At 41.0% G+C, this 26047-nt stretch overlaps 1 protein-coding gene across 1 annotated transcript in view; it reads left to right on the plus strand.

Annotated features, from left to right (window-relative positions):
- Window positions 1–26047, plus strand: part of slc35f1 (solute carrier family 35 member F1) — a 296969-nt gene that overhangs the window by 184732 nt on the left and 86190 nt on the right. The window contains exon 3 of the mRNA XM_048597131.1: window positions 11272–11399. Coding sequence (XP_048453088.1) covers window positions 11272–11399 — 128 coding nt within the window. The remainder of the gene's footprint in view (window positions 1–11271; window positions 11400–26047) is intronic.

Genomic DNA, 26047 nt, shown 5'->3' on the forward strand with positions numbered 1-26047 from the left:
GACCTGCAATGTTAACTCTGATTTCTGTCCACAGATGCTGCCAGATCTCCTGAGCTTTACCATAAATTTCTGGGTTTTTTTTCTGATTTCCGGCGTCCACAGTTCTTTCAGTTTTGATTCACAGGAATAACTTGTTAATTTATGAACTGTCAGGATTTTAAAATATGTTTTGGTTTGTAGTGGCACTTGTGACAACATAGCAGTAGGTCTGTCTGTCGGAAAGAGGAGCTACAACTTAACATTTAGGATGTGAGTTTTTATTTATAACTAAAAATTAAATGCTCAGAGGGAAATATATAGAAGAAAAGGGAGAGGAAAAGGCATTCTCTATTTAATAAGAGAGAACCTCAGATAGGAATCATGAATTGAATTATATAATAAATCACCCCATTCAAGGAATGGACAAAAACAATAAGATGTTAAAAGGCAAAGATTGTGTAAATGATTAAAGAGGTAGGAAACCTGGGCAAACACAAGAAAATGGGCAATGGGTGACTGGGAAAACATGGATTTGGGTGTGAAAACTAGTTCGAAAATGAAGCAACAAAAGTAAATTCTAACAATGGTGGGGAGGGTTTATGATGAGGTGGAGGGCATGATAACGAAATGAGACAAATTATACAGTAAGACAAAAGGAGGTGATAAGAAGTATAAAAGATGGGTCAAGGCAACTTGTAAATTGTTAAAGTCAGTATAGAAGAGGAGGAAGGAGGCATTGGACAATTATAACTTGCTTACTTGGTGGAAGATAATAGGGTAGGTGCCAAGGTTGCAGACCATATTCGCTGTCTGTGTACCAATGGTGGATCCTTATCCTTAGTACCAGCCTCCTCCATTCTTGTTGTGGCTCCAGCGCTGCCATCCTCCAGTGCCAAAACCAATTATTGGAGATGTATGGAGAGAAAACTGGATTTTTAATTTCTGTTTACCTGTTACCTTTGGTGAAAAGGTGCTGAATTTGCTTTAAGGACAATAGCATGATGATTTTTTCTGCATTTGTATTGTGCAATGGGTTGTGGTTAACATTCGTACATCTGCAGTAAAGCTTGAACCCATAATCTTCTAACTTGCAATTGAGAGTGCTACCACTGAGCAATTGCTGAGATCAATCCCATGTAATGGATGGAGATTGCAATTTCTAACAATATTTCTGTTTTTACCATGAGATAACACCTCAGATATCAGACTGTAAGTTTGCACCTGTCAATCCCACACCTAAGACTTGGCCAGTGTTAACAACTCTTCACTAACTGCCAAAAATGTACATCCTGCTTAATTTCTTTCTTGTCAGTTTTAAAATATGTTTGTATTTTCAGAGTCAATGAGTCATTCAGTAAACATAAGTTAGACACATGACAAATTATGAAAGGTGTTTTTGGAAACTTGCCGAATGTGCTTTTGGGAATTGAGTGTGCAATAAACTCACCCCTGAATAAGTTACGCAAATGGAAAGAAAATTAAGGTTTTGGCCCCACATTGATCGCTTCCCATTGCATATCTGAATATGACATTTATAGGTTGGAAAGATTCTTTGTGCAATCTGTGGAAGAGAGTAGTTCTGGAGCAGTGGACTGGTATCTTCTGATAGCTGCAGGTGAGCTCTTGAAATGTTCAGAAGCAGCTGCAAGCATCTCTGAAGAGTTAGTGATTGTTAAATGTAATTTTACTTGCAGTCATGAGTCACTTATAGAACCATGTGGCAAGAAACTTCAGAAATAGATGCCTAACTTCCTTGGAGCTACAGATATATAACAAAACACAAGGTCAAGAGGATGAAAATATGAATGCTCAACTCAGGTTATGACTCAAATCACACCTTTAATGCCATCAAAGTTCTGTGCAAACATGTTTCTTAATGAGGAAAATGCATTTCTAACCTCTTAAAAAGTATATGTATTGTTTTTCTCCTGACTCTAAAGCATACAGGATGATAAGCAAGTAAATTGTTGGAGGGCTTTTGGGAAAAATGTGCCCCATTTCATTCAAGCTTAAATAAACTTAGGCATGAGAACAGGCTAATGTTTCATAGATTAATTACTGTCTGCTTACGGTTTGCAAATCACTTGACGTGTCCAATATGGTGATACAATAATGTTGCACCTTTTATATAATTTAGAATCAAAATAAGTCCTTTCATGAAAGCATCAAAAGAAGCTATTTTGTTCACTTATAGACCAGTGAATCTTACATCAGTGGTAGGGAAGCAAGTTTTGATCTGGGATAGTCAGCATGGCTTTGTCAGAGGAAGGTCATGCCTAACAAATTTGTCAGAATTTTTCAAGGTTTTGACTAGGTGTGTCGAAGACGGTGGTGCAGTTGATGTAGCTTATCTAGATTTCAGAAAAGCCTTTGACAAGGTCCCACATGACAGACTAGTAAAGCTGTAAAAATGCATGAGATCCAGGATAACTTGGCCAGTTGGATCCAAAATTAGCTTAGTGGCAGGATACAGAGGGTGGTAGTAGAAAGCTGTTTGTGTGACTGGAGACCAGTATCCGGTAGTATACCACATAGATCAGTGCTGGGTGCTTTATTGTTTGTGATACATGTAAATGATGTAGAAGAAAATGTTGGGGGTTGGGGATAAGTAAATTTGTCAATGATATGAAGATTGGCTGGATGTCTGACAGTGACAAACAAGGTCTTAGGTTCTAGATGGATATATATACAGATTGGGCAAATGGGCAGATCAGTGGCCAATGGAATTTAACCCTGATAATGTGAAGTGATGCACTTCGGAAGAAGTAACAAGATAAGGCAGTACTCAATGAATGGCAGGACACTGGGAAGCTCAGAGGAACAGAGGGATCTTGGGATGCTTGTCCCTGCAGATCCCTGAAGGTGGTAGGACAGGTTAAAAGTGTGGTTAAGAAAGCATATGGCACACTTGTCTTTATGAGTTGAGGCAAAGATTATAAGAGCATGGAGGTTATGTTAGAGCGGTACAAAACTTTGGTTAAGGCCACAGCTGGAGTACTGTGTGCAGTTCTGGTCATCACACTATAGGAAGGATGTAATTGCACTGGAGAGGGCGCAGAGGAGATTCACCAGGATGGTACCTTGTATAGAGCAATTTAGCTTTGAAGAGAGGCTGGATAAGCTGAGATTGTTTTATTTGGAGCAGAGAAATTTGTAAAAGGGACACTTCCACTTTAAAATTATGCCCCTTTGTTATTGACCTTACAACTAAGGGGAATAACTGCTTTCTATCCATCCTGTCTGTGTCCTTATAACCTTATGCACCTCAATCAGGTCCATTTTCAGCTTCCTCTGCTCTAACGAAAACAATCTGAGCTTCTCCAGCCTCTTTTCATAGCTAAATTGCTCTATCCAAGGCAACATCCTGGTGAATCTCCTCTGTTCAGCAATTTTCACTTTTGACGGTGGTGAGAAACTGAGTGTTGTGCTCAATGTCTGAAATTGAAAGAAAATTTGTGCTGTGTGCGAAATGTCTCTCTGATCCATTTCCCCTTGTTTCTGTTTATGTTCACAAAATGCACAAAAGTGCAAAGTCTTTGTCTTCACACACCATAGTAACCAGGCATATTATCTATCCACTTCTGAACTCATTGCTGGCAGACATGAGCCAGTTATTGAGTATGCAAGACAGTCATAATTATTTACATTTCTGTAATTATTAGGAGTATCACAAAAATTAAAACAAAAGAAAATACAATTTAGAGCCAGTAGGTAGCAAACATGCTTTTTCAAACCCAACTTTAATTTTGTTTGGATTGAAATACGAGCATGTACAAATGTCTACCCTAATGTGCCATAGTCATGTGACCTGTACCATGAAGCACACACTCTGTAGGTCAGCATCTTAAGCTCCAGTTCAATAAAGTCTTCCGGTTGAACTCACTGCTGTTATACTGGAAACGTATGGTCAGCAGTGGTGAGTGTCCAGAGCTGAAAAAAAAAGCACGGTTGCGGAACTGTGAACTGCCCCTGAAAATGACACAAAAAAAATCACAATGAGAAAAGCTGCTTACGAAAAATTGGTTGCAGTTTTTCCTGTACCAGCTCATGTTTAAATTATTAGGGATATGAGGCAGAATTGGGAACTCTTCATTGAACAATCGCAGAATTATGCCATAGTAACAGATTTATTGAGCAAACCAGAAGAACAAGTCACTATACTTTTAACATTGTTTGAATGACACTGTTCAAAAATATATTTTACCCTGAATCTCTCCTAACAGCACAACAGTAATTTTAAAGGCTTTGAAGGCAAATTTTGAGCCCAAAGTGAACATTGCATATGAACATTTAGCATTCATTACTAGACAACAAAAAGTCGATTGATCAAAATGTAACATCATTAACTCAGCTTTCAGAAACCTTGTGAATTTGCACAATTAAAGGCTGAACTAATTAGAGGCAGGATTGTATTCGGGATAAGGGATCCAAAATTAAAAGCACACTGACTGAGAGAAGACAAACTTATACAAAAATCCAAAAAGTTCCAGATGCAGAAACAAAAACAGAAATTGCTGGAGAAATTAAGCAGGTCTGATGGCAGACTTAATGTTTCTGGTCCAGTGATCCTTCTTCAGAACAAAACAAACTTACACTTGGAAGAGCAATTGACAAGTGTAGAAATGCCAAAGTTGTGGGTCAAGCAACTGGTGATTCCAGTGCCAGTGCTGAAAAACTACAACAGTCTACGATGATGAAGTTACCCTGCAGTGTGACATTAGTAAGGCAGGACTTGGAGAAACCTGAATGCAGCAAGGTCAACCAGTTAGATTTCCATCTAGGGCACTAACACATACAGAAAGATGTTGTGCCCAGATAGAGAAAGAAACATCTATATCAACTTGAAAGAAGCAAAGTGAAAGTCGAGTCTGACCATTAGGCACTTCACAGCATTTCCCTCAGGCTGCTACTCTCTGCTCCAAAGCATCTGAAAGACTGATACTCAGGTTACAGGGGTGTCATCTGGATATGAGGCATAAGCAAAGGGAAGCAGATGTGTACTTGGTGAAGACAAGTCGATGATGCTACCACAGAGTGTGAACTCTTCGGTACTCAGCGTGAAGCTACAGCTCTTCATGCTTTGGGAGTTATCAACCCAGAAGACCCACTGAATATGACAGACAAGCACTTTGTTCAAATCAAACTAACTATCTAATAAGATGCACATCTTCAGTGATGCAAGAAATAGCGATAACAGGATGGCCAAAAAGCATCAGGAACACGTCTGTTGCGATAAGAGCATGCTGGGTATATGGAGATGAGCTGACAACCCAAGATGGCATATTGTACAAAGAAAATAGTGTAATTATCCCAGAGTTGAAGGGATAAATGCACAAATGCATCCATGCAAGCCAGCGAAGAATTGAATTAAGTTTGAGGAGGGCAAGACGAGTGCTCTACTGTCCAAATACGTGCAACAAAATCAATGAGCAAAGCAGCCAGTGCACTGCTTGTAATAAGTACTCAGCTAAGCAGGTAGGGGACACTGATGACACCCAACATCCCAGAGAGACTGCGAATGAAGCTTTAAGTGACTTCTTCACACTTGCAGAAACTGATTATTTTATCGGGATAGAATATGATTCTGACTACTAGGAGGTGAACAACTTGACTTCACCTGTCAAAAATCTGAAAGCACACTTCATCTGTTATAGCATTCCAACATTGTATGTGGTGGAAGTGAACTTCCAGACGTACAGTTGCAACCACAGACACATACCCCTTACTTTAGAAGCTGTTCCTCATTTGCAGATAGCAGACACGGGTCACATCAACCATCAGACCCAGAGGATCACAGTAACCCAAGAACAGAAATAGAATAGCAATGGCACTAAAGCAACAGTAATTGACACAGAAAGGCACTCTTGGTACAGGCAATGATAATACCATTATATACTTAGCAGCATGACAAGCATGATTTTAGGACTGTGGGCCGAAACTTGCATTTATTTGTCTAAGTGGCAGTTTTATTGAGTTTCACGGTTCCTCTCCATGAATAGTAGCAGGTTTTCTTGCTGTATCATACGAAACTCACCTCATTAACCCTCTGCCCCACTCAACGACACCTGTCTCATCTGCTTGTATCCCCATTCTTTACCACTTGCCAAACCTGGAATAACTCACCAGTGCCGGGATATCCTGAAATGGATGAGGTCACCGATGTTTTCTTTAAAAGGCTGTTGTATACCTGGACAAACACTGTTCCTGACATTTGCCCTAAGCATGGCAGAGAGAGAAAATTGCTACCTTGCTTTGTGAGCAGAGAGCTGGAGGTTCAGCTGGATGCGGTTGTACACAGGTGGCATCTCCTCTTCCCCCAGGACTTGCAGAAAAGGTCACAATGCTAGATGATGCCAGCCTGATCTGAGGCTACCACCTGGGTCAGTGCAGTCTTAATCATCTGGAGAAATGTACAGCGCTGTAGGAAAAAATCAATGACTTCTCCACTTTGCTGGCATAAGTGCCACTGTTTTCTCTTCGATACCTCACAGACTCTCTCTATTACTGTACCCACCTCTGACCGACACTGATGCTCTACCATTCTCACTATTGGCTGCAGCATCTTCCCTCATATGGTCTCACTTATCCCAGCTCCTGAAACCACTAACTGTCCATGGCCTCTGCTCTGCCCATTCTCTCGTTCAGAACATCTGCCATCTGCAAAGTAAGAGCCGTGCTACCTACTTTTGTCTCCCTTAAAACCGGCCTGTGTGTCATTCCAGGAGGGAAACAGCCCCCAACAGCGTAGAAAGAGTCAAGACGGATGGTAGGCTGCCCGATGTTCAGCTCCTCTCCCCTATGTGGAGACCATTGTGACTCTGACTATTTCCGAGTGACTCACTGATCGTGTCTAAGGCTGGTACTGGAGACTGCTCTTCACTTACTGTGCTGGACTCCCTGAGTAAAGGCCATCTCCCTTGACTTGACGGAGGACTGCTGACAACTGTGACAAGCTTCTTGGTTTGTATCTGCACTAATCCGCACAATGAAACAGGAGCACTGTAAGCCTGATATGTCAGGCTGAGAGGCAAGGCAGATATGATGTGAGCATTCAGATAAGCTCAAAGTGAATGAGTACTACGTGAGCAGGCAAATAGCACTGATATACAGCCTGGTCTGTCTATGACCTGGATCCATGTCCCTTAGTGCTCAATATCCTTGCTGCAGCATAGCAATGATGGTTATTGTTATCTCCCAAGGTGCAAGATTGATGTAAAGAAGTTAACTTCCAGTACATTTGGAATGTGACGTGAAGGTTCTCAGAGGCTTGCACAGATGTCAATATGCATGTACATGGCTTGCATGTGGCTAGTGCCCATGGAGTGTACACTGGGATGTTTGTGCCTAGTGTCCAACATGGAGGACCCTTGTTGCACACAGTGAGTTGAAGTGTCAGGTACCTGCTTGGACTTCCATCTCAAGAATTCTCAGCACCTAGGTTGCTCACGGAAGATGGCACAGGAGTAACCTGCCTATTAGTGAGACAATACTGACATTTATTATCAAGCAATACTTGTTGCTTCCCAGCAAGAATCTAGCCTCGAATTCCAGAATTTAGTTAAAAGATGCATTTTTTCCGATGTTGAGTTAGGCCTCGCTGGATTTCTCATGCAATTCTGTGACATTTCTCACCATAGCCCATATCATTCAGGTCCCAATTAGTTTGCACTCTGTTTGTACTATGCATATGCAGAGATTGATGGAAATAAGAAACTGCTAAAGTATGAGAACAATAGTGTACATAGTTGATAACTTGGGTAATTAAAAGTGCACATGACATTCTATGCTATTTTAGTATGTAAAGGAAGATGTTTGGATTGAAAGCCATACACCCAGCAGACAGACATCTCAAACTTCACTTCAGTAAAGTTGTCACGATGAACACATTTCTGAAGAAGGGTCCCGGCCTGAAACATCAACTCTCCTGCTCCTGTGATGCTGGCTGGCCTACTGTATTCCTCCAGCTTCATACTGTGTTGTCTCTTACTCTAGCATCTGTAGTTCTTGCTTTCTGTCTATGATGAACACGTTGCTGCATTGTTGACTTGAAACGTTGAAAATATTTTTGTGAGAAGAGTTATTTTCGGCATGCATATTTTAAAATATTGACATATAGTTTTGGAATTATTCCCATTGATCCATTTCTTCCAGGAGAAAGCACTTAGAGCTATTTCGATCGTTTAGGTTTTCTGTCATTATCTGCCAGTCCTTTTCGTTTGAAAGTTAGCAAATTTCATTACCAAAGGAATAAACTTATAGCCTGTATAATTGATACAGAGGTCACTTGCTGGTGATTCTGATGTCATGATATTGAACTAAGACCAAACAAGTTGATTGTGAACAAGGAAAATGCCAATAATTTAAGACAATGTAATTTTCAAAGAACAGACATTTATAAGGATTAAATAAAAAATCAAGATGACCGATAGCATGACAAATTTCTCATGCATTATTGCATAAGTGGACAGCACAGTGCAACATCACTGGACAAAGAACAGTACAGTACAGCACAGGAACAGGCCATTCAGCCCACTAAGACTCTGCCAATACACGATGTCTTTCTAACCTAAAAACTTTTTGCCTCTGCACAACCATATCCTTCTATTTCCTGTCTATTCGTCTATCTGTCAAGATGCCTCTTAAATGTTAGTATTGTATCCTTCTACACCACTCCCTCTGGCAGTGCATTCCAGGCACTTACCACCCTCTCAAATTTCTTTTAAAATTATCCCCTTTTACCTTAAAACCTATGTCCCCTAGTAATTGGTATTTCTACCCTGGGAAGAAGATTCTGAGTACCCATTCTGTCTAAGCCTGTCATTATGTTGTAAACTTCTATCAGGTCGCCCCTCACCCTTCAACGTTCAAATGAAAACAAATCAAGTTTGTCCAATCTCTCCTCCTAGCTAATACCCTTCAAACCACACCACATCCTGGTAAATTGTTTTTGCATCCCCTCCAAAGCCTTGGTATCCTTCTGGGAGTGTGATGACAGAACTGTAACACAATATTCCAAATGGGGCCTAATAAAGTTCTATACAGCTGCGGTATGAATTGCCAACTCTTTTTTATTCTTTGCCCCAACCAATGAAAGCAAACATGGCATATGCCTTCATGACCACCTTATCCAATTGTGTTGCCACTTCCATAGAACTGTGGACATGTATGCCTAGATCCCTCTGTATGTTAATGCTAGTAAGGGTTCTGGGCAGCACGGTGGCTCAGTAGTTAGCACTGCTGCCACACAGTGCCAGGTACCTGGGTTCAATTCCAGCCTTGGGTGACTGTGTGGAGTTTGCACATTCTCATCTGTATCTGCCTAGGATTCCTCCAGGTACTCCTGGATTCCTCCCACAGTCCAAAGATTTGCAGGTTAGGTGGATTGCCCATGCTAAATAGTCCCATTGTGTTCAGGGGTGTGTAGGTTTGGTGGATCAGCCATGATAAAAATGCAGGGTTACAGGGACAGGAGTTAGGGTTTGGGTGGGGTGTTCTTTGGAGGGTTGGTGCAGACTTGATGGGCCGAATGGCCTGCTTCCACACTGTAGGAATTCTGTGGTTTACTGTATACTTCCCTTCTGCATTAGATCTTCCAAAATGCATCATCTTGCTTTTTTCCAGATTTAACACCATCTGCCATTTCTCTGCCCAAGTCTCCAGACGACCCATACCCTGCTGTATCCTCTGGCAATCCTCCTCATTATCCACAGCTCTGCCTACCTTTGTGTTTTCCACAAACTTGCTAGTTCACCCATATACTTCTCTAAATCATTTATATATATATATATATATTACAAACAGCAGGAGTCCCAGTATTGATCTCTGCAGAACACCACTGGCCACAGATCTCCAACCAGAAAAACACCCTTTCATGGTTGGCTATTCTCTGTCTTCTGTGACTAAAATTGTTCTGTATCCATCTTACCAGCTCTCCATGGATAACATGTGACTTCATCTTTTGTATCACACTGCCATGAGGAACCTTGTGAAAGGCCTTGCTGAAGTCCATATAGACAACATCTACCACCCTGCCTTCATTAAACATCTTTGTCACTTCCTCAAAAAACTCAATCAAGTTTGCAAGACATGACCTTCTCCACACAAAGCCATGCTGCCTACTGCAAATAAGTCTATATTTTTCCAAATGTGACTAAATCCTATTCCTAAGAATCTTCTCGAATAATTTCCCTACCACTGACATAAAGCTCACCAGCTTGTAATTTCCCAGATTATCCCTGTTGCCCTTCTTAAACAAAGGAACAACTTTGGCTATTCTCCAGTCCTCTGGGACCTCTTCTGTGACTAAAGACGATATAAAGATTTCATACAAGGCCCCAGTAATTTTCTCATCTGCCTCCCTCAGCATTCTGGGATAGATCGCACCAGGTCCTGGGGACTTGTCTATCTTAATGCTTTTCAAAACACCTTTTTTTTATTGACATGCCGCAGAATATCAACATACTCCTCCCGAGACTCATGATCCACCATGTCCTTCTCCTTTATGAATATTGATGCAAACTATTCATTAAGGACTTCACCCACTTCTTCAGCTCCATGCATAAATTCCCTCCTTTGCCCCATTCCCTAACTACAGTGTTGCTTCTTTTCTACGTATAAAATGCTTGGGATTTTCATTAATCATGTTTGCCAAAGACATTTCATGGCCCCTTTTAACCTTCCTAATTCCTATCTGGGTTATTTCCTGCTATTATTGTATCATTTTGAGTTCCATATAACAATAACCAAACAAGTTTAGTTTGGTTTCTTCAATGAGTATATTTTTCCCTTTCTCCTTTGGCTGATCAAAATGACTTAATCTAAGGCTGTAAAATTAGGAGTTTTGAATTTCATAAAAGCAGAGAAAAGTGTCCTGAATCAGTGACATTTGACAATCTCAGCAGTAATAATTTTTGTTTTGTATCAATACATATATATTCAATCAGATTAAGACACTATTGTGCTTCCACAAATCTCAATGCAAAAATGTGATAGTAGAATAAGAGAAAAGTTGGCCACTTCAATGTATGTGTGATGTGGGTGTTAAATTTTTCAAGCTTACCCCATAGCAATGTACTTGGTACCTGGTCTGTTGTAAGCAAAGACAAAATCACAGACACCCTAGTTGTGTTCACACCAATCTCATGGCTGTTACTAATTTGATGAACAGAGGAATATATGGCCTCATTATACAAAATTGCTGGATTCTTTGCAACTAAAAAATTTTAACCATAGCAATTTTTTTTTCATAATGACTGGTTGCACTTGTAATCTGATGGTCTTTTCTTTTGACAGGGGAAGAGAATCTGTTGGCAATATTAAAACGAAGATGGTGGAAGTACATGATCTTGGGATTAATAGATATAGAAGCCAACTACCTTGTAATAAAGGCTTACCAGTATACAACCCTGACTAGTGTGCAGGTAGGTGTGCATTGGTCTGCTATTAACTGTATTGCAGTTGAAATGAGGCACAGTAATTTTTTCAAGTAAACTAACACCTATATTCTTGTCCTGTTGATTTGTTTGCATGTCAATGCAGAGGGGTCGATGTCAATATTTACTGCCTAGGTGGTAACCTGGTGTGCCAGATTGCACACTCTTTGTAGAAACAGATGAATCTTCATTCTATTGAATGAAAATGTGGTAAAGGTGCACATCTCCCCTATTGTTGACTGATTCTAAAATGCAAGGATAATAAAGAAACCATTGTTGCATATGAGTTCCTGTTTGCATGGCTTTCAACTGATTGGTTGATTTTATTGTTACAATCTCTGTGAACCAATTCAAGGGACACAACAGAAAGGATGATGACCTGTAATTCTGGAAATAGTTGGGAACTCCTTATCCAGAAGTCATGCAGTTTTGCCTTTCACAATTTTCTGGCCAATGTGCCAGCACATCATTAGTTGCAAGTTTTGTATCTCTAATAGATGTTCAGATTTTCTAATAGAGTCATACAGCAACTAATCCACATCGACCATGTTCCCAAACTAAACTAGTCCTGCCTGCCTGTGCTTGGTCCCTCCTCCAAATCTTTCCTAATCATGAACTTATCCAAATGTCTTTTAACCGTTGTAACTGTACCAGCATTCACCAATTTCTCTGTTCCACACACAAACTACACTCCGTGTAAAAAAGTTGCCCCTCATGTCCTTTTTAAATCTTTCTCTTTTTAAATCTTAAAAATATGCCCCATAGTTTTGAACTCCCCCACATTAGGGAAAAGACTCTTGTCCTTCACCTCATCTATGTCCCTTATGATTTTATAAATCTCAATAAGGTCACCTTTCAACCTCCTGAGCTCTGGTGAAAACTGTCCCAGTCTTTCCAGTCTATATTTGTATCTCAAACCTTCCATTCCCAGCAACATCCTGGTATTTTTTCTGAACCCTTTCTAGTTTAATAATGTCCTCCTAGAACAGGGTGACCAGAAGTGCACACAGTGCTCTTTAAGAATTGTTCAGTGTTATTTCTGTTTGATCTTTTCTCAAGTTATACATGTGTTTTTGTTCTGATCGGTGCAGTTCTTACTCTCCCAGCACCATTGAAGGCACCAAATGGGTGTCTGAATAGGAATCACTCTGGGTGACAATCTTAGAAGAAAAGAAAAATGAGTAAAGGGGTTCCTGAAGTCCAAGCTGCATAAAATATGTTCTGTGGTTACTTGTCAGTACTTGCTCAGACATATCTGCGGAGGTTGGCAGACTGCATTTCGAAAAATGATTAATGCATGTTCCCAAAGGAAGCTGGAACTGTAGACATTAAGGCAGTGCTGTGCTTGAGTGGTAACACAGTTGGTTTGTGCTTCAGAAACACCCTAGTCACAATAGAACCTGAATTACATGGTACTAATGCCATGGTGATCAGTAGCTAGCAAAGTCTGATTAATCACGCTTGCAAACATAGCTGCAATCATATTTACAAGCAGAGAGTAAAGAATTCTAAAGAAATAATTTATGGGATGCAGACCAATATTTGCTGACCTTCCTCATTGTCATCGATCTGAATATCTAACTAGGCTACTTCGGAGCCACCTGCATTGCTTTGAGTTTGGAGTGACATTTAGGCTAGTGTAGGTCAGATTGACAGATTTTCTTTCCTTAATGATGTCTGTGAGCCAGTTGGATTTTCATAACAATCAATGATTAAACTGGCTTTTAAATGTAGATTTATTAATTGATTTTAAATTCTACCACCTGCTGTTTTGAGACTCATGTCACCAGGGTATCAGCTTGGGCCTTTGGATTGCTTTTCTAGTGGTGTAATCGCTAGCCATCACCTCCCATCAAACCTTGTGGGATCAATGTCCATAAAGGGTCAGATGTAGATCTGTATCCTCTTCTAAGGTACCTATATTTACTCTACACCATACAATGGTGCATATGATGTGCCCCCAGAATAGATTTTTGGGTTTTAAATTCAAACAAAATAGCCCTGTTAGTTGAAATTATTTTGTTTCCTACCGTTTGCACTTGCCTGCACCATTCAACAGTCAGTTTATTTCAGATTTGCCTTAAATTGGATTGATATATAACAGGCTAGAATTTTACAAGTTTGCTGGGTTTATTGGCAGACAGGTCTATAAAATTCTCTCTGTCTTACCCACTGCCTTTCTGCCTCCCCCCTTGACCTGACAACAAGGTTATAAGTAGGAGGTTGAAGGTGTAAGCCAGCTCACTTGCCCTGACCAAAAAAAAGGTCGTTAAGTGGACAATTATTGGCCACTGAAGAGCTCTTTCTCAACCTTATCATTTTGAGGTGAACGGGAGGAGATCAAGGACATTAGCTTGCTCAGGCTGTGGGCAGGAAATAAGAAGCAGGCCTGACTGCCTCAATGTTCCCCTTTCCCAGTTGGTCTCCTCCACAAGTCCTTGGCATTCTTTCCGTTATTAACATGACCTTCGCATCTGTCACTCCTCCCCAAATCCTGTGCTTCCCCTCCTGTCCCTTCTGTGATGCTCCCAGAATTACCCTTGTGCAGCACTCCCACCACCTAGAACCTGTGCAATGCCTGTAGTCTGATCAGTATGCACTACTCCCAATGGTATTGCTGTAAGCTACAGATTGGCTGGCATATCTCTGAGATGATACCACCTGATTGAGGAGGCAGCCATTCAGTGACTGGTGCTCTCACTGGCCTCACTGCTGACAAATTCAGACTTGGAACCTCCACTTGATTCAGATACGATGACTTCAAAGTCTGTCAAAAAATCCACGCCAGTCCTTTTGGTTTGGCCTCACCAATAATTCCAAGGTTAAAAGAACAAGGAAAGAACGCAGGAAGTAGAGCTGTAATTTCTGGAATTGAGCTGATTAAGGGTATTATCTGAACAAATGTTTTAGATATCAAGGGGAACAAATAAGGTATGTAGAAAGAAAATATTTCTGATGGGGGAGGATTCGAGGACTAGGGGGCATGAACTGTAAAATTAGAGCGAGACTTTTCAAAACTGAAATTATAATTCATTTCTTCATGTAAAAGAGGGGTAGAAGTTTGGAACTTTATTTTTCTGCAAACAGCAGTTGATGCTAAATTTATTCTTGATTTTAAAGCTGTGATTGGTGGACTTTTGTTAATCAAAGGAATTGAGTGATAAGGGGCAAAAGTGCAATGTGGACTATATCGCTAATAAGCCATGATTTTATTGAATATCTGAACAGGATCCAGAGCTAAGTGGTAAATTCCTGTGGCCTACAAGCTATAAATTTTATAGTGAACTTCAACTATTGCTATTAAAGCTGTGATTGAACCGTAAAAATCCAGTATGAAAATGTAAGAGAAACATTGGGAATTAATATCATAATGAATAGCTATCTCGTTCTAATACTATACAATAGCAATATGAGTCACGCCAAAGACATATGCCTATCACAAACATGAATAATGAATAAGGTGCCATGTGTTGTGCGATGCTAGGTATTTAGACCCTATGTCCCAAAAACTGGCAGTTTGTGTCCAACAGCATATCCCTTTGGCTATTTGCAACAAGTAGAGTACTGATGATAATCACCAGCCCATGCTTGCAAAATTCACAACACAGTGTCCAATATTAGATGTGGATCCACAATTGGACAGCAATTGCTAAATAATCCAGAGTGTGTGAAGAATAGTGCTGACAACCAATTTAAGATTGTCAGTCAGCTCGCAGCGTGAAACACTCACGTTTACTAGAAGCTGCACATTTTAATATACAGGGCCCTGACCCCTGCAGACAGGGAGAATGTGTATAATACTGTACTAGCTTCAACTCAACAAAATTACTAACCACCATTCACCGGTTCCTTTTCCAGGACAATGCCTTGACCAATCAGAATCCACTTCCAACCAATCAGCACTCTCCTCACATACAGTCTAAATGTTGCTTTCCCTTTACCTTGGTATTCTTGTGACTTGTCCTGATAAGTGCAAATGAAATGCTTCAACAAAATGTGTCTTTTCTCAGTTATATTCAAATCAACAGATTGACAAGTTTGTCATCCACGGGTGTTGAGACCAGCTATGATCATGAGAATCTGATCTATCACTCAAGTCAAATGTTGAGAAATTAGTCGGCCTATAGAAGCTAATTTAATGTGCACATATTTTAAAAAGCTAATTGTGAGAAATCTAGCTCATTCCTTGTATGCTGCACAATAATGGGGTAATGGTTTAGAAGTATAATTGTAAGAATGAACAAATGGATGATCGTACAGAAAAGATGAAATTTGAAAAGATAGAAATTAAATGCAAGTGGTTTAAAACAAGATCTAAAGAAGTGGGCCTAGCTCTCAATATTACTAATCCAATGTATTGTTGGAAAAAACTGGCATTGTGCATGTAATTCCTTGTGTTGAATGAAGGTTACAGTGTTGGCTTGACATCACCTACATCCTAAGGTCCCCGTAATGTGTGTCACAGGTTGCAGTTTGATATCATTGAAGAAGTTATGTTTGCAGCAAGACCTGGATACCAGCCGAGCTTGGGTTGATAAATGTTAAGTAAAATTCATGCCATTAAATAGCCAGGCAGTCACCATTGCTGATAAGAGACCATCTCCCAACCTTCCTGCTATCAGGAACAAGTTTCAAAATTTTGACCGAGCAATGATGATGAAACAGTGAGACAGTTCCAGGTCGAGTTGTGTTACTTGGTCAGAATATTGCAGGTGACAGAGTTCCTACGTGCCTATTTTCCTTGTCCTCCTAGCTGGAATGGGTCAGAGGTTTAGAAGATGTTGCTGAATGAGCCTTAATGAGTCACTGCTGTTCATCTTTTAGATGATACACACTGTGGCCTCGTTGCATTGGATGTTGAAGGGAGTGAATATTTAAGATAGTGCAAGGAGCTGATCAAGTCAGCTGGTTGACCTGGATGGCGTCAAACTTCTTGTGTGCTGTTGAAACTTCACTTACCCACACAAGTAGGAGCATGCCATCAGTATCCTGAGTGTGCCTTGTAAATGACAGAAAGATGGTAAGGAGACATTTGTGATAAAATATCCAGCATCTGATTTACCCTTCTAGTCATAATATTTGTATGGCTGCCTCAGTTAAGTTTCTGCTCAATAGTAACCAAACTATATTGATGGTAGGATATTCAGTGATAGTATAAGCTTTAAGTGTTGATATAGCTATGGATTGTATCATTTTCTTAAATTGACATTTAAATGACCTTTCCTCCAAAATAAGGTTCGAGGTGGGGATACCCATTTATGATGGAGCAATAACAAAATTGCTGGAAAAGTTCAGCAGGTCTGGCAGCATTCCTTCACAGATGCTGCCAGAGCTGCTGAGCTTTTCCAGCAATTTTGTTTTTGTTCCTGATTTACAGCATCTGCAGTTCTTTCAGTTTTTATGATGGAGCAATGTTCTCTGCATGTCACAGACACCAAATAGTTTGTTTTTCTTTCATGGTAACGTCCGGGCTTTGGCTGCAAATGATAATTAATCTTCATACCACAGACATGCCAGTAAATGAATATCCCTCATTAGAGATAATGGAACTGTCTCTGTTTGATATTCAATGGAATTGCCAATCATTGAATCCCCCACCAATAACATCCTGGTTGGTATCACTGATCTGAAACAGAAATGGATTAGCCATATAAATATTGTGGATTCAAGAGCAGGTCCTAACCATCTAAAACACACCAACCAGCTTGTTTGATACTGCATCATTTGTTATAACTACACTACAAGGATTGCAATGGTTCAAGCAGGTGCTCACCACTGATTTCTCAAGGATAGTTAGGTTTGGACAATAATGCTGACTTTGCCAATAGTACACGCATCCAAGAACAAATAAGGCCATTGTAGTAAAATGAGGTCTTCACACTTGTGAAACTATTTATAGCCATTTATACAACATGGGAAGAGAGGACAGCTCTTTGGAAACATTCAAATTCAAGCGCTAGTACTAGAAACGACATAACTATGCCTCAGCTCTTCTCACGCATGTTCAGTAACTAAAGTTATTTTACGTTTTTAATGATTAACTTTTGACCATGAGCATTTAACTTTTCTCTCATTTCCTACCTCACCATGCCCGCAATCATTGGGGTATTTACAGCTCTCTTGGGGGACATATAACATGCGTAGACTCTCTTATCATGTCTCGGATGGTGAGCAGAGACCGCGAAGGATGTAAGCTTTTCTGTAGACAAGAACATTTCTGAAACTCCATCAAAAGGTAGAAGGGCATCATTGCTGGTGAGGAAATAATCTTCTATGCAGCGACTGTAAAATCTTCTTGCATTGCGCTGTGGTGTTCAGGATGGCAAATTTATTTCCTTTCATGTGTTTCCAAGCCATTTCTCAAAAGCTTATCCTTATTGTGCAAGTATATCCATCCTTAATAAATTTGGCTTCTTCCTGATAGTCTTCTGCAAACTTAGAGGAAAATGGTCATTCTTTCTCTTTGTGTCTATTTTGACACAAAATCGTCATTCATTAATTGTAACAGATAAGTTTCCTCAGCTAATAGTTCACTGTGACCTTGGAGCTCTGAATATTCCTGAGAAAGAGACTTTTCCTTTCTTCAGTGTTCTTCTTTGCAGTGTCAACTGCATGAATATATTGGCTGTCCCAGCGCAGGATTTTTGGAAACTTCCTGTGAGCTTTCCTTTGTGAGTATCAAAGGCCTTGCTGCATTATGTGACTGCTCTTAACAAGGCTTTTAGATCAGCAGTTCCTTTAGCATGGCTAGACTCTTTCAGAATTGGAATTAGAATTAAGTTTTATTGTCACGTGTACTCAAATACAGGAGTACAGTGAAAAATGTACAATGTTGCAGTTCCTGAAACCATCTGAGGTACAAAGGTACCTAGGTACAAAATCTTAGATACACAGTAGAAAAGTAGAGAAATAAGTGAAAAGTTTAACATTTCAGTTCTACCTAGTAGAATGTAGAAAAATAAAGAAATAAAGTTCAAAGTTCAGCATTAAAGTCCTTGCTAAGCCATGGGCTTGCAGACAGTCCCACACTCGGCTTTCCCTATGTGGATACACTCTTCCCATGAAGGCTTGATCTCTCCCCCACGCTGGGCACGTTCGCCCCCCCCCTGGGCATGATCTCCCCCCTTGCTGGGCACGTTCTCCCCCCTGTGCTGGGCACGTTCTCCCCCCTGTGCACATGTTCTCCCCCGTGCTGGGCACGTTTTCCCCTGTGCTGAGCATGTTCTACGCCCTATGCTGGGCACGTTCTCCCCTGCACTGGGTACGTTTTCCACCCCCCCTCCCCCCCGTGCTGGGCACGTTCTCCCCCGTGCTGGGCTCCATCTCTCCCCTGCACCTGGCACGCTCTGTCCCCTGCACTGGGCTCAATTTGCTCCACATTGCCGTCTTGCCACCAACTGCCAGAGTCTCACCCAGGCTCACCAACCATCTTGCCACCGACCGCTCTGGACCTTGATGGTGCCCCAAAGCTGACAAACACTAGAGTTTTGCCTGGCTCACCAGCTGCCTTGTCGGCAAGCACCAAAGTCTTGCTCCAGACCCCAGCTGCTGCCACACTCCAGACCCCGATGTAGGAGTGTGGTAGTTTCCTGCTGTTGAAGTGACCCCTACCATGCAGGGGGATGGCTGACTCTTCTTGAACTTTGATCTGTTCGATCATCTATTGATGCTCCGCTTTAAGCTTCACCAAGACACTCTGCATCTTTGGAAGCTTTATAAAGTGGTCATCATTCTCGATCGCGTACAAAAAAAATTGACCTTGCCGGGGAAACTCAGCAGGCCTGGCAGCTTCCGTGGATAGAGAAAACCGAGTTCGTGTTTCAAGCCCAGAATGACTCTTCAGAACTGGAAATTGTTTTCTTTCAACTTTTGACAAACGCAGAGACACAGTGCAAAGGACAAAGGGATTGTTAACGCTGGCAAAAGAAATGTAAAATCCATGTAAATTAAGATGTCAAAGGGATGACAGAGTCCTCTCTAGAAAGAACAAGCTAATCAAGAAACAGACAAGAGTGAGTGTGGAGGGGTGTGGAAAATGTAAAATAAATGTGGGCACCAGACATAAAATGGTCAGTTCCTGAAGTTATGGAATTCAATATTGAGGCCTAGTGGCTGTAAAATGCCTAAATAGAAGATGAGGTGTTGTCCCTTGAACTTGTGTTGTGCTTTGTTGGAACATTGTACCAGCCAGAGGACAGAATGAATTCCTTCTGCTCAGATGCTGTCAGACCTGCTGACTTTCTCAAGCCTTATCTGTGCTTGTTTCAGACTTCCAGCATCTGCAGTATTTTGGTCTCAGCATTGAATTCAGTAACTTCAGAAGCTGACCACTTCATGTCTGTCCTTTTTTTTTCTTACATTTTCTTCCCCCGCTGCCCCACTCCCCTGCTCCTGGCCAACAACCTTGACTTAATTTACACCCATTTTACGTCTCTTTTCCCTTTCCTCCACCGTTAACAATCCCTTTGTCTTTTTGCCTGGGCCTTTGTCTAAAGTAATTTTAAAAAACCCTTTTCTAACATCTTTCAGTTCTGAAGATGTCATATTGGACTTGAAACATTAGTTCTGCTTCTGTCTCCAGAGATACTGCCAGACCTGCTGAGTTTCTCCAGCATTCTCGGCTTGTTTCAGATTTCCAGCAGCCACAGCATTTTGTCTTAATGCAGTGACCTTGTCTTTGGTTTTGTATTTTGGTCTGGAGTGACTGGGTATCTAGCAAACCAGTGGTGCATTTGTAGCCAAAATACAGTCTGGTTAGGGTCCTGTAAAGGTGTGGTATCTCCCATCGTTGGTGTATTTGCTATGTGGGCTATGGTGATGAAATGCTTCTTTTCTTTCCAATGCACTTTTTTTCCCGCTTTCCCATGGGCTTTTCCTTTCTGCAGTGCATTGTGTGAGTTACCCTTTCTTGTATAGTTTCTATAGAGCTTTCTCATCTATAAACATTTATTACATGCTGTGGGTCATTGATTTTTTTTTCGATTGTTGCTCGCTGCATTATCTGCTGTGGGATTTCTCCTGTGCTTTTTCAGTTTTTTCACTGCTTACAGTCTGGTGCCTTGAAGTCTGTCATTCATGGCTTTCTGTCACTGCTGACCTTCTCTCTGGGTTGGCCTTGTGCCTCACCTATAACACTGTACTATTGCTGTGCTTCACTTCAAGTGCTCCATGAACTTGCCTCCAATTCTGGCTCTGGTCGCCGGGGCAACAATGTAATAAGATGAAATGTACTCTCTTGTGATTAGGCAATTAATTAATTTTATTTAACAGTAACAGTTTACAGTGGATGGTAGGAGAGGACAAATTCTAGGAACCTTGCAGATTTTTTGGGTTCCAATTCCAAGCAATATGTCACTGTCATATTCCTTCGTTTACAGAAAGCTGTTCCTCGAGGAAACATATAATTAATCCTTTCACATACAACCATATGCACCCAAATCCTCTGGTTTTGTTATAATTTCATGAAATCCATATCACGATTTTTTGTTTGCAGAACAATTTATAGCCGAATCTAATAACTTGGACAACAGACAGTTATCACCTCATGCAGCCAAACGTATGTTTTCTTTTTATTTGGCAGAGCTTTTAATTAAAAATTTTGCACATTGCTTCTAGATCTGTTGTTACTTCATCACCATTATTCGCACCCAGAAGCAATTCTTGATAAGATTGAATTTTTACTCAATTTTTCAGGAATTAATACAGAAGTGTAGAATATTGTGTAAATGCCATGTCAAAGGAAATTATTGACACTGCCATTTGAGCAAGTTGAATTAATTTTTCATGTGTTTCTCAACACAATTTACCTCATTGTTTTCTATTTTTCTTTCCATCCATCACTTTATAGCATTTATATTATATTTAAACACTATTTACATAGACTGGCATTCATGGCAAATGCATAAGAATTCTTTGTAGGCCTCTTTCTATGATTTTACAAATCATTTAAAATGAATCGTTAGAAAATTACAGCCAACGAACTTTGAATTCCTAATCTTTCTCCCTTTCAGATAGAGCTACTGATGAAGGAATCAGCTCTTTTGCTGTTTCAGATACCAACATATTGTTTTTCATATTTACCATACCTTCCTGTAGTGACTGGAACCAGCTGGATCTTGTTGATTACGAGATCCTTGCTTGGGGTTGTTAACCTGTGCCAATCAGGAAAGGCCTGACTGACCAATATAACCAGGAGACTAGAATCTTGTCAGTTCCGGGGTCTGACTCTGAGCTGGCTGGCCACAGGTATACAAGTAAATAAAGAGAGACTTAGTGATGGGATACCTGCCTCTGTGTAGTTATTTCATTTCCTATCTGTGATTTCTTTTTGGTTTTGTTTCTTTTCCTGTTTATAGGCGAGTATCAAACACACATAGTGGGGGCAGGCAAGTCTATTATCTATTACTTAACAAAGTGTCTTTTGCACATGCTTCTGAGCTACCTACCTATGTTCTTTAAATTCCTTTCATTTTGCCATCTTCTTGAATGCTAATTCAGAGAAGTTATTACTTAATGATCTGAACATTGAGTCTCTGTAAAGTTCTTTGGAAGGAAGCAGGACAGTTATATATTGCTGTTAGCTCAGAATGTTTTAAGTGATCCACAACATATTTTATCTCTCTAATATATATATATCTGATTAATAATCAATTATCTTTGGTATAACACACAAAAAGGCTATTCAATCAAGGGGATTTCTGTTCCACTTTGGTCTGTAAAAGCATCTATCAGGTCGCCTCTTTATTATGTCCTTTTGAGAGAAAAGGATCCAGCTTTGTCCAGACTTTTCTAACAGTTAAGTACTGGTATCATGCATGCAGTCATTTTAGTACTTGCTCCTGTGTTTCTGTACAGTTTTGATATGCTTTAAACTCATTATTGTGATGTCAGTGTAACATGTAAAGTCAGCCTTTATACTGTCACCCTAATTACACTTGAGATGGTGATGGTGAGCCAGCAAGGAGCAGTTAAAAGTGAAATGCATTGCATTGAGTTTGGATTAACATGTTGGCCAGACCAGGTAGGGATGGCAGATTTCTTACCCTGAAAGCTTTTACAATAACTTGGTTGGTTCATGACTGTTATTCATGAGGCTGGCATTTTATTCCAAATGTATTTAATTTAATTACATTCCAATTCTCCCAACTGGTATGGTGGCATTTGAACTCATTTCTCTTGAGCAGTCATCAAGCCTTCAAAATACAAGTCCAGTAGCATTATCAACATGCTACTGATATTGGGAACGTGATTCTTGGCTTGCACTTTGTATGGCTTTGTTAGCCCACCACATTGCTTTTAATGATTGGTAAATTTGCACCGTTAGTTCCTTTTGTGCAGTTAATATATTTACACTCATATTTTCCAACAGACTTTGTACAAACAAGGAAGAATGCCCTTCCAGGCTGCTTCGCCTTTCAATAAGATCATGGCTGATCTGATTTTAACCTCAGTTTTACATTTCTGCATATCCCTAGTAATCTTTGATTCCTATCGTAATAAAGAGTCCATTTGCCTCGACCTTAAAAACATTTGAAGATTCTGCATCCAGTGCCTCTCGAGGAAGGGAATTCCAAAGACTCCTAGCCCTCTGAGAGAAAAGAATGTTTCTTCATCTCTGTTTTAAATGAGCACATCCTTATTTTTAAACTATGACCCTCAAGTTCTGGATTCTCCCATGAGAGGAATTACTCTTTCCACATCCACCCAATCAAGCCCATTCAGGATCCTATATTAAGTCAACTGAGATTCTTCTACAATCAGAGCTGGATCTGAAGATTACAGCGACAGAGTAGCAGTGTTTGGCCTACTGAGCCCAGGGCTCGTCCACTTCCGTCTGCTTTTCTTATCTTTCTTTTTTCTTTTTACTTTTGTTTCTTTTCTTTATAGTCTTTTCTCTTACCTTCTCGCCTCAGTTGTAGTGGCATTGGGGAGAGTGGGCCCTGCGCGGATTGGCAGACGAAGATGGTGGTGCAGGCCCGGGGACCGATGAGGCCGAGTAAATGTTGAAGGAGGAGGCGTCTGGCGGCGGCGGCAGTAACAACGCAAGGACGGATGCGGATGTGGCTCCACCCTTGCCTGAGGTCTCCCAGCAACTGAGGAGCAGGTCCCAGGCTTAATGCCCCAGCCCAGACTCGCAGGCTGGAGCCAAGGCTCGGGTCGGCAGCTGGGCCCGGGTGCCTGATGGTGATGGCGGCGATTTTGGTCCCTGATGCAGGACCCTACAGCGCTGGCAGCGGCTGCATTGGTGAGGTTAGCCCAGTGTGAACTCATGGCAGTGGCAGCGATCGTGGAGGTGAGGTGGCGCCAGAGATTGGTGACTGTTCTAGCATTGGCAGCACAATGAAACATGTTTGCGGCAGTGTTGTTATTTCAGCAGCAGGGACTCAAGGTTCGGGGTGGAGGATCCCAGACCCATGCCCATAGCTGAGGTAGAAGAAGACCACCCAACTTTCCTGAGATAAGACTATAAGATAAACTTTATTGTTTTCTTTTTGAGGCTTAGTATTGTGTATTTTGGTTGATTTTCCGTGTTTGAAGATGGTGCCGGAGAGTGGTGATGCTAAACAATTTTCAGTGTATTTCTTATTAATATTTGTGACAATAAATAAATCAAATCAAATCAAATCAAGACATAGCCTGTCCCACCTTTCTTCATAAATCCGCTCATTCCAGGTACAAGTCAAGTAAACCTCTCTGAACTGTACAAAGTAACCTGGGTGTCCAGCCCTTGAAAGCAAGCATGTAGGTGCAGCACCCAGTTAAGTATGTTTAAAGTTTTTTAAGAAGATATGTAGCTCGGGTTGTGGGTGAGGTCGTAGACATGCTTGCTGAGCTGGTGGGTTTGGTTGCATTCGTTTATCACCCTGCTGGGTATCATCATCAGTGTGCCTCCGGTGAGGCGCTGGTGTTCTGTCCCAGTTGTTATTTATATGCCTCAGTTTGCTGGAGTGGTTGGCATGACTTCTGGTTCTGCTTTTCCGTGGTTTGTATGTCGGGTCCAGTTCAATGTATTTGTTGATGGAGTTCCGAGGTTGGAATGCCAGGCCTCCAGGAATTCCCTGGCATGTCTCTGTTTGGCTTGTGCTATTACGAATGTGCTGTCCCAGTCGAATTCGTGTCCTTCTTTGTCCGTGTGTATTGAGACCAGTGAGAATTGGTCATGTCTCTTGGTGGCTAGTCAGTGTTCGTGTATCCTTATTATCAGTTTTCTTCCAGTTTGGCCTATGTAATGTTTCTCACAGTCCTTGCATGGTATTTTGTATATTATGTCAGTTTTATTTTATACCCAGTGGGTATGGGATCCTCTACGTTCGTCAGTCGTGTCGCAGGATGGCAGTTGGTTTTTGGACTATCTTGATACCTAGGGGTCTGAGTAGTCTTGTGGTCATCTCTGAAATGTCTCTGATGTATGGTAGGGTGACTAGTATGTCTGGCCGTGTTATGTCTTCTTGTTGTAGTCTGTCGCAGAGGTAACAGCAGATTGTGCTTTTTTGGTATTTATTCCTTTTAAAAACTCCATGTAAGTGCTGCTGTTCTGCTTTGCGCAATTCCAGGTTACTGCAGTGTGTTGTGACCCATTTGAATAATGATGCAGCTCCATTTATGGGTGTTGGGGTGGTTGCTGGAGTAATTAAGTATCTGGTCCGTATGTGTGGTCTTTCAGTATACATTAGTCTCATGTTCCCCATTGTTCTCACATTCTACCATTATGTCTAGGAAGGATAGTTGGTTATTATTCTCTTCTCCTTTTGTGAATTTTAATCTGGTGAGGATGTTGTTTATGTGTCGGCGGGTTTCTTCTAGTCTTGTTTCTTCTAGTCGTCTAGATAATTAAACCACTAAAAAACAGAACCAGAATTAATGCCAACCACTCCAGCAAACCAAGGCATATAAATAACAAGCAGGACAGAACACCAACGCTTCACGAGAGGTGCACTGATGATGTTACCTAACAGGGTGACAACCCATCTACAACCAAACACACTGGCTCAGCGAGCAAGTCTAAAACCTCAGTTAAGTATGTTGGCTTTCATTGCAAGAGGGGTTAGCTACCAGAACAAAGAAGCCTTACTGCAGCTGAAAAGGGCCTTGGTGAGACCACATCTTGCATTTTGTGTGCAGTTTTGGTCTCCTTACCTAAGAGGTGGTACACTTAGCAGCGGAGGAGTGTGATGAAGGTTCACCAGAACGATTCCTGGATGACAGGTTTCTCATATGAGGAGAGATTGACTGGGCCTGTAGTCGTTGGAGTTTAAAAGAATGAGAGAGGAACTCATTGAAGCATGTAAAATGCTGGCAGGGCTGGACAGTCTGGACGTAGAGATAATGTTTCCTCTGGCTGGGGTCTGAAGAGCAAGGAGTAACAGATGAAGGATAAACAGTCGGCCATTTTGGTCAAACATGAAGAGAAATACTTTCACTGAGGGTGTTGAATCCTTGGAATTGTCACAACAGAAAGCTGTGAAGGCCAAGTCAGTATATATAATTAAGAGAGAAATAGATTTCAAGAAAAATAGGAAAAGAAAAATAGATTTCTTAGAGATGGAGGTGTCAAGGGCCTAGGGAAAAGTTTGGGTGTATGGTGTTGAAATATTCTTCAGCCATGATCATGTTTAGTGGTAGAATGGACTCAGTGG

The sequence above is a fragment of the Rhincodon typus genome, chromosome 5, assembly GCF_021869965.1.
Source record: "Rhincodon typus isolate 14 chromosome 5, sRhiTyp1.1, whole genome shotgun sequence".
Classification (NCBI taxonomy): Eukaryota; Metazoa; Chordata; class Chondrichthyes; order Orectolobiformes; family Rhincodontidae; genus Rhincodon; species Rhincodon typus.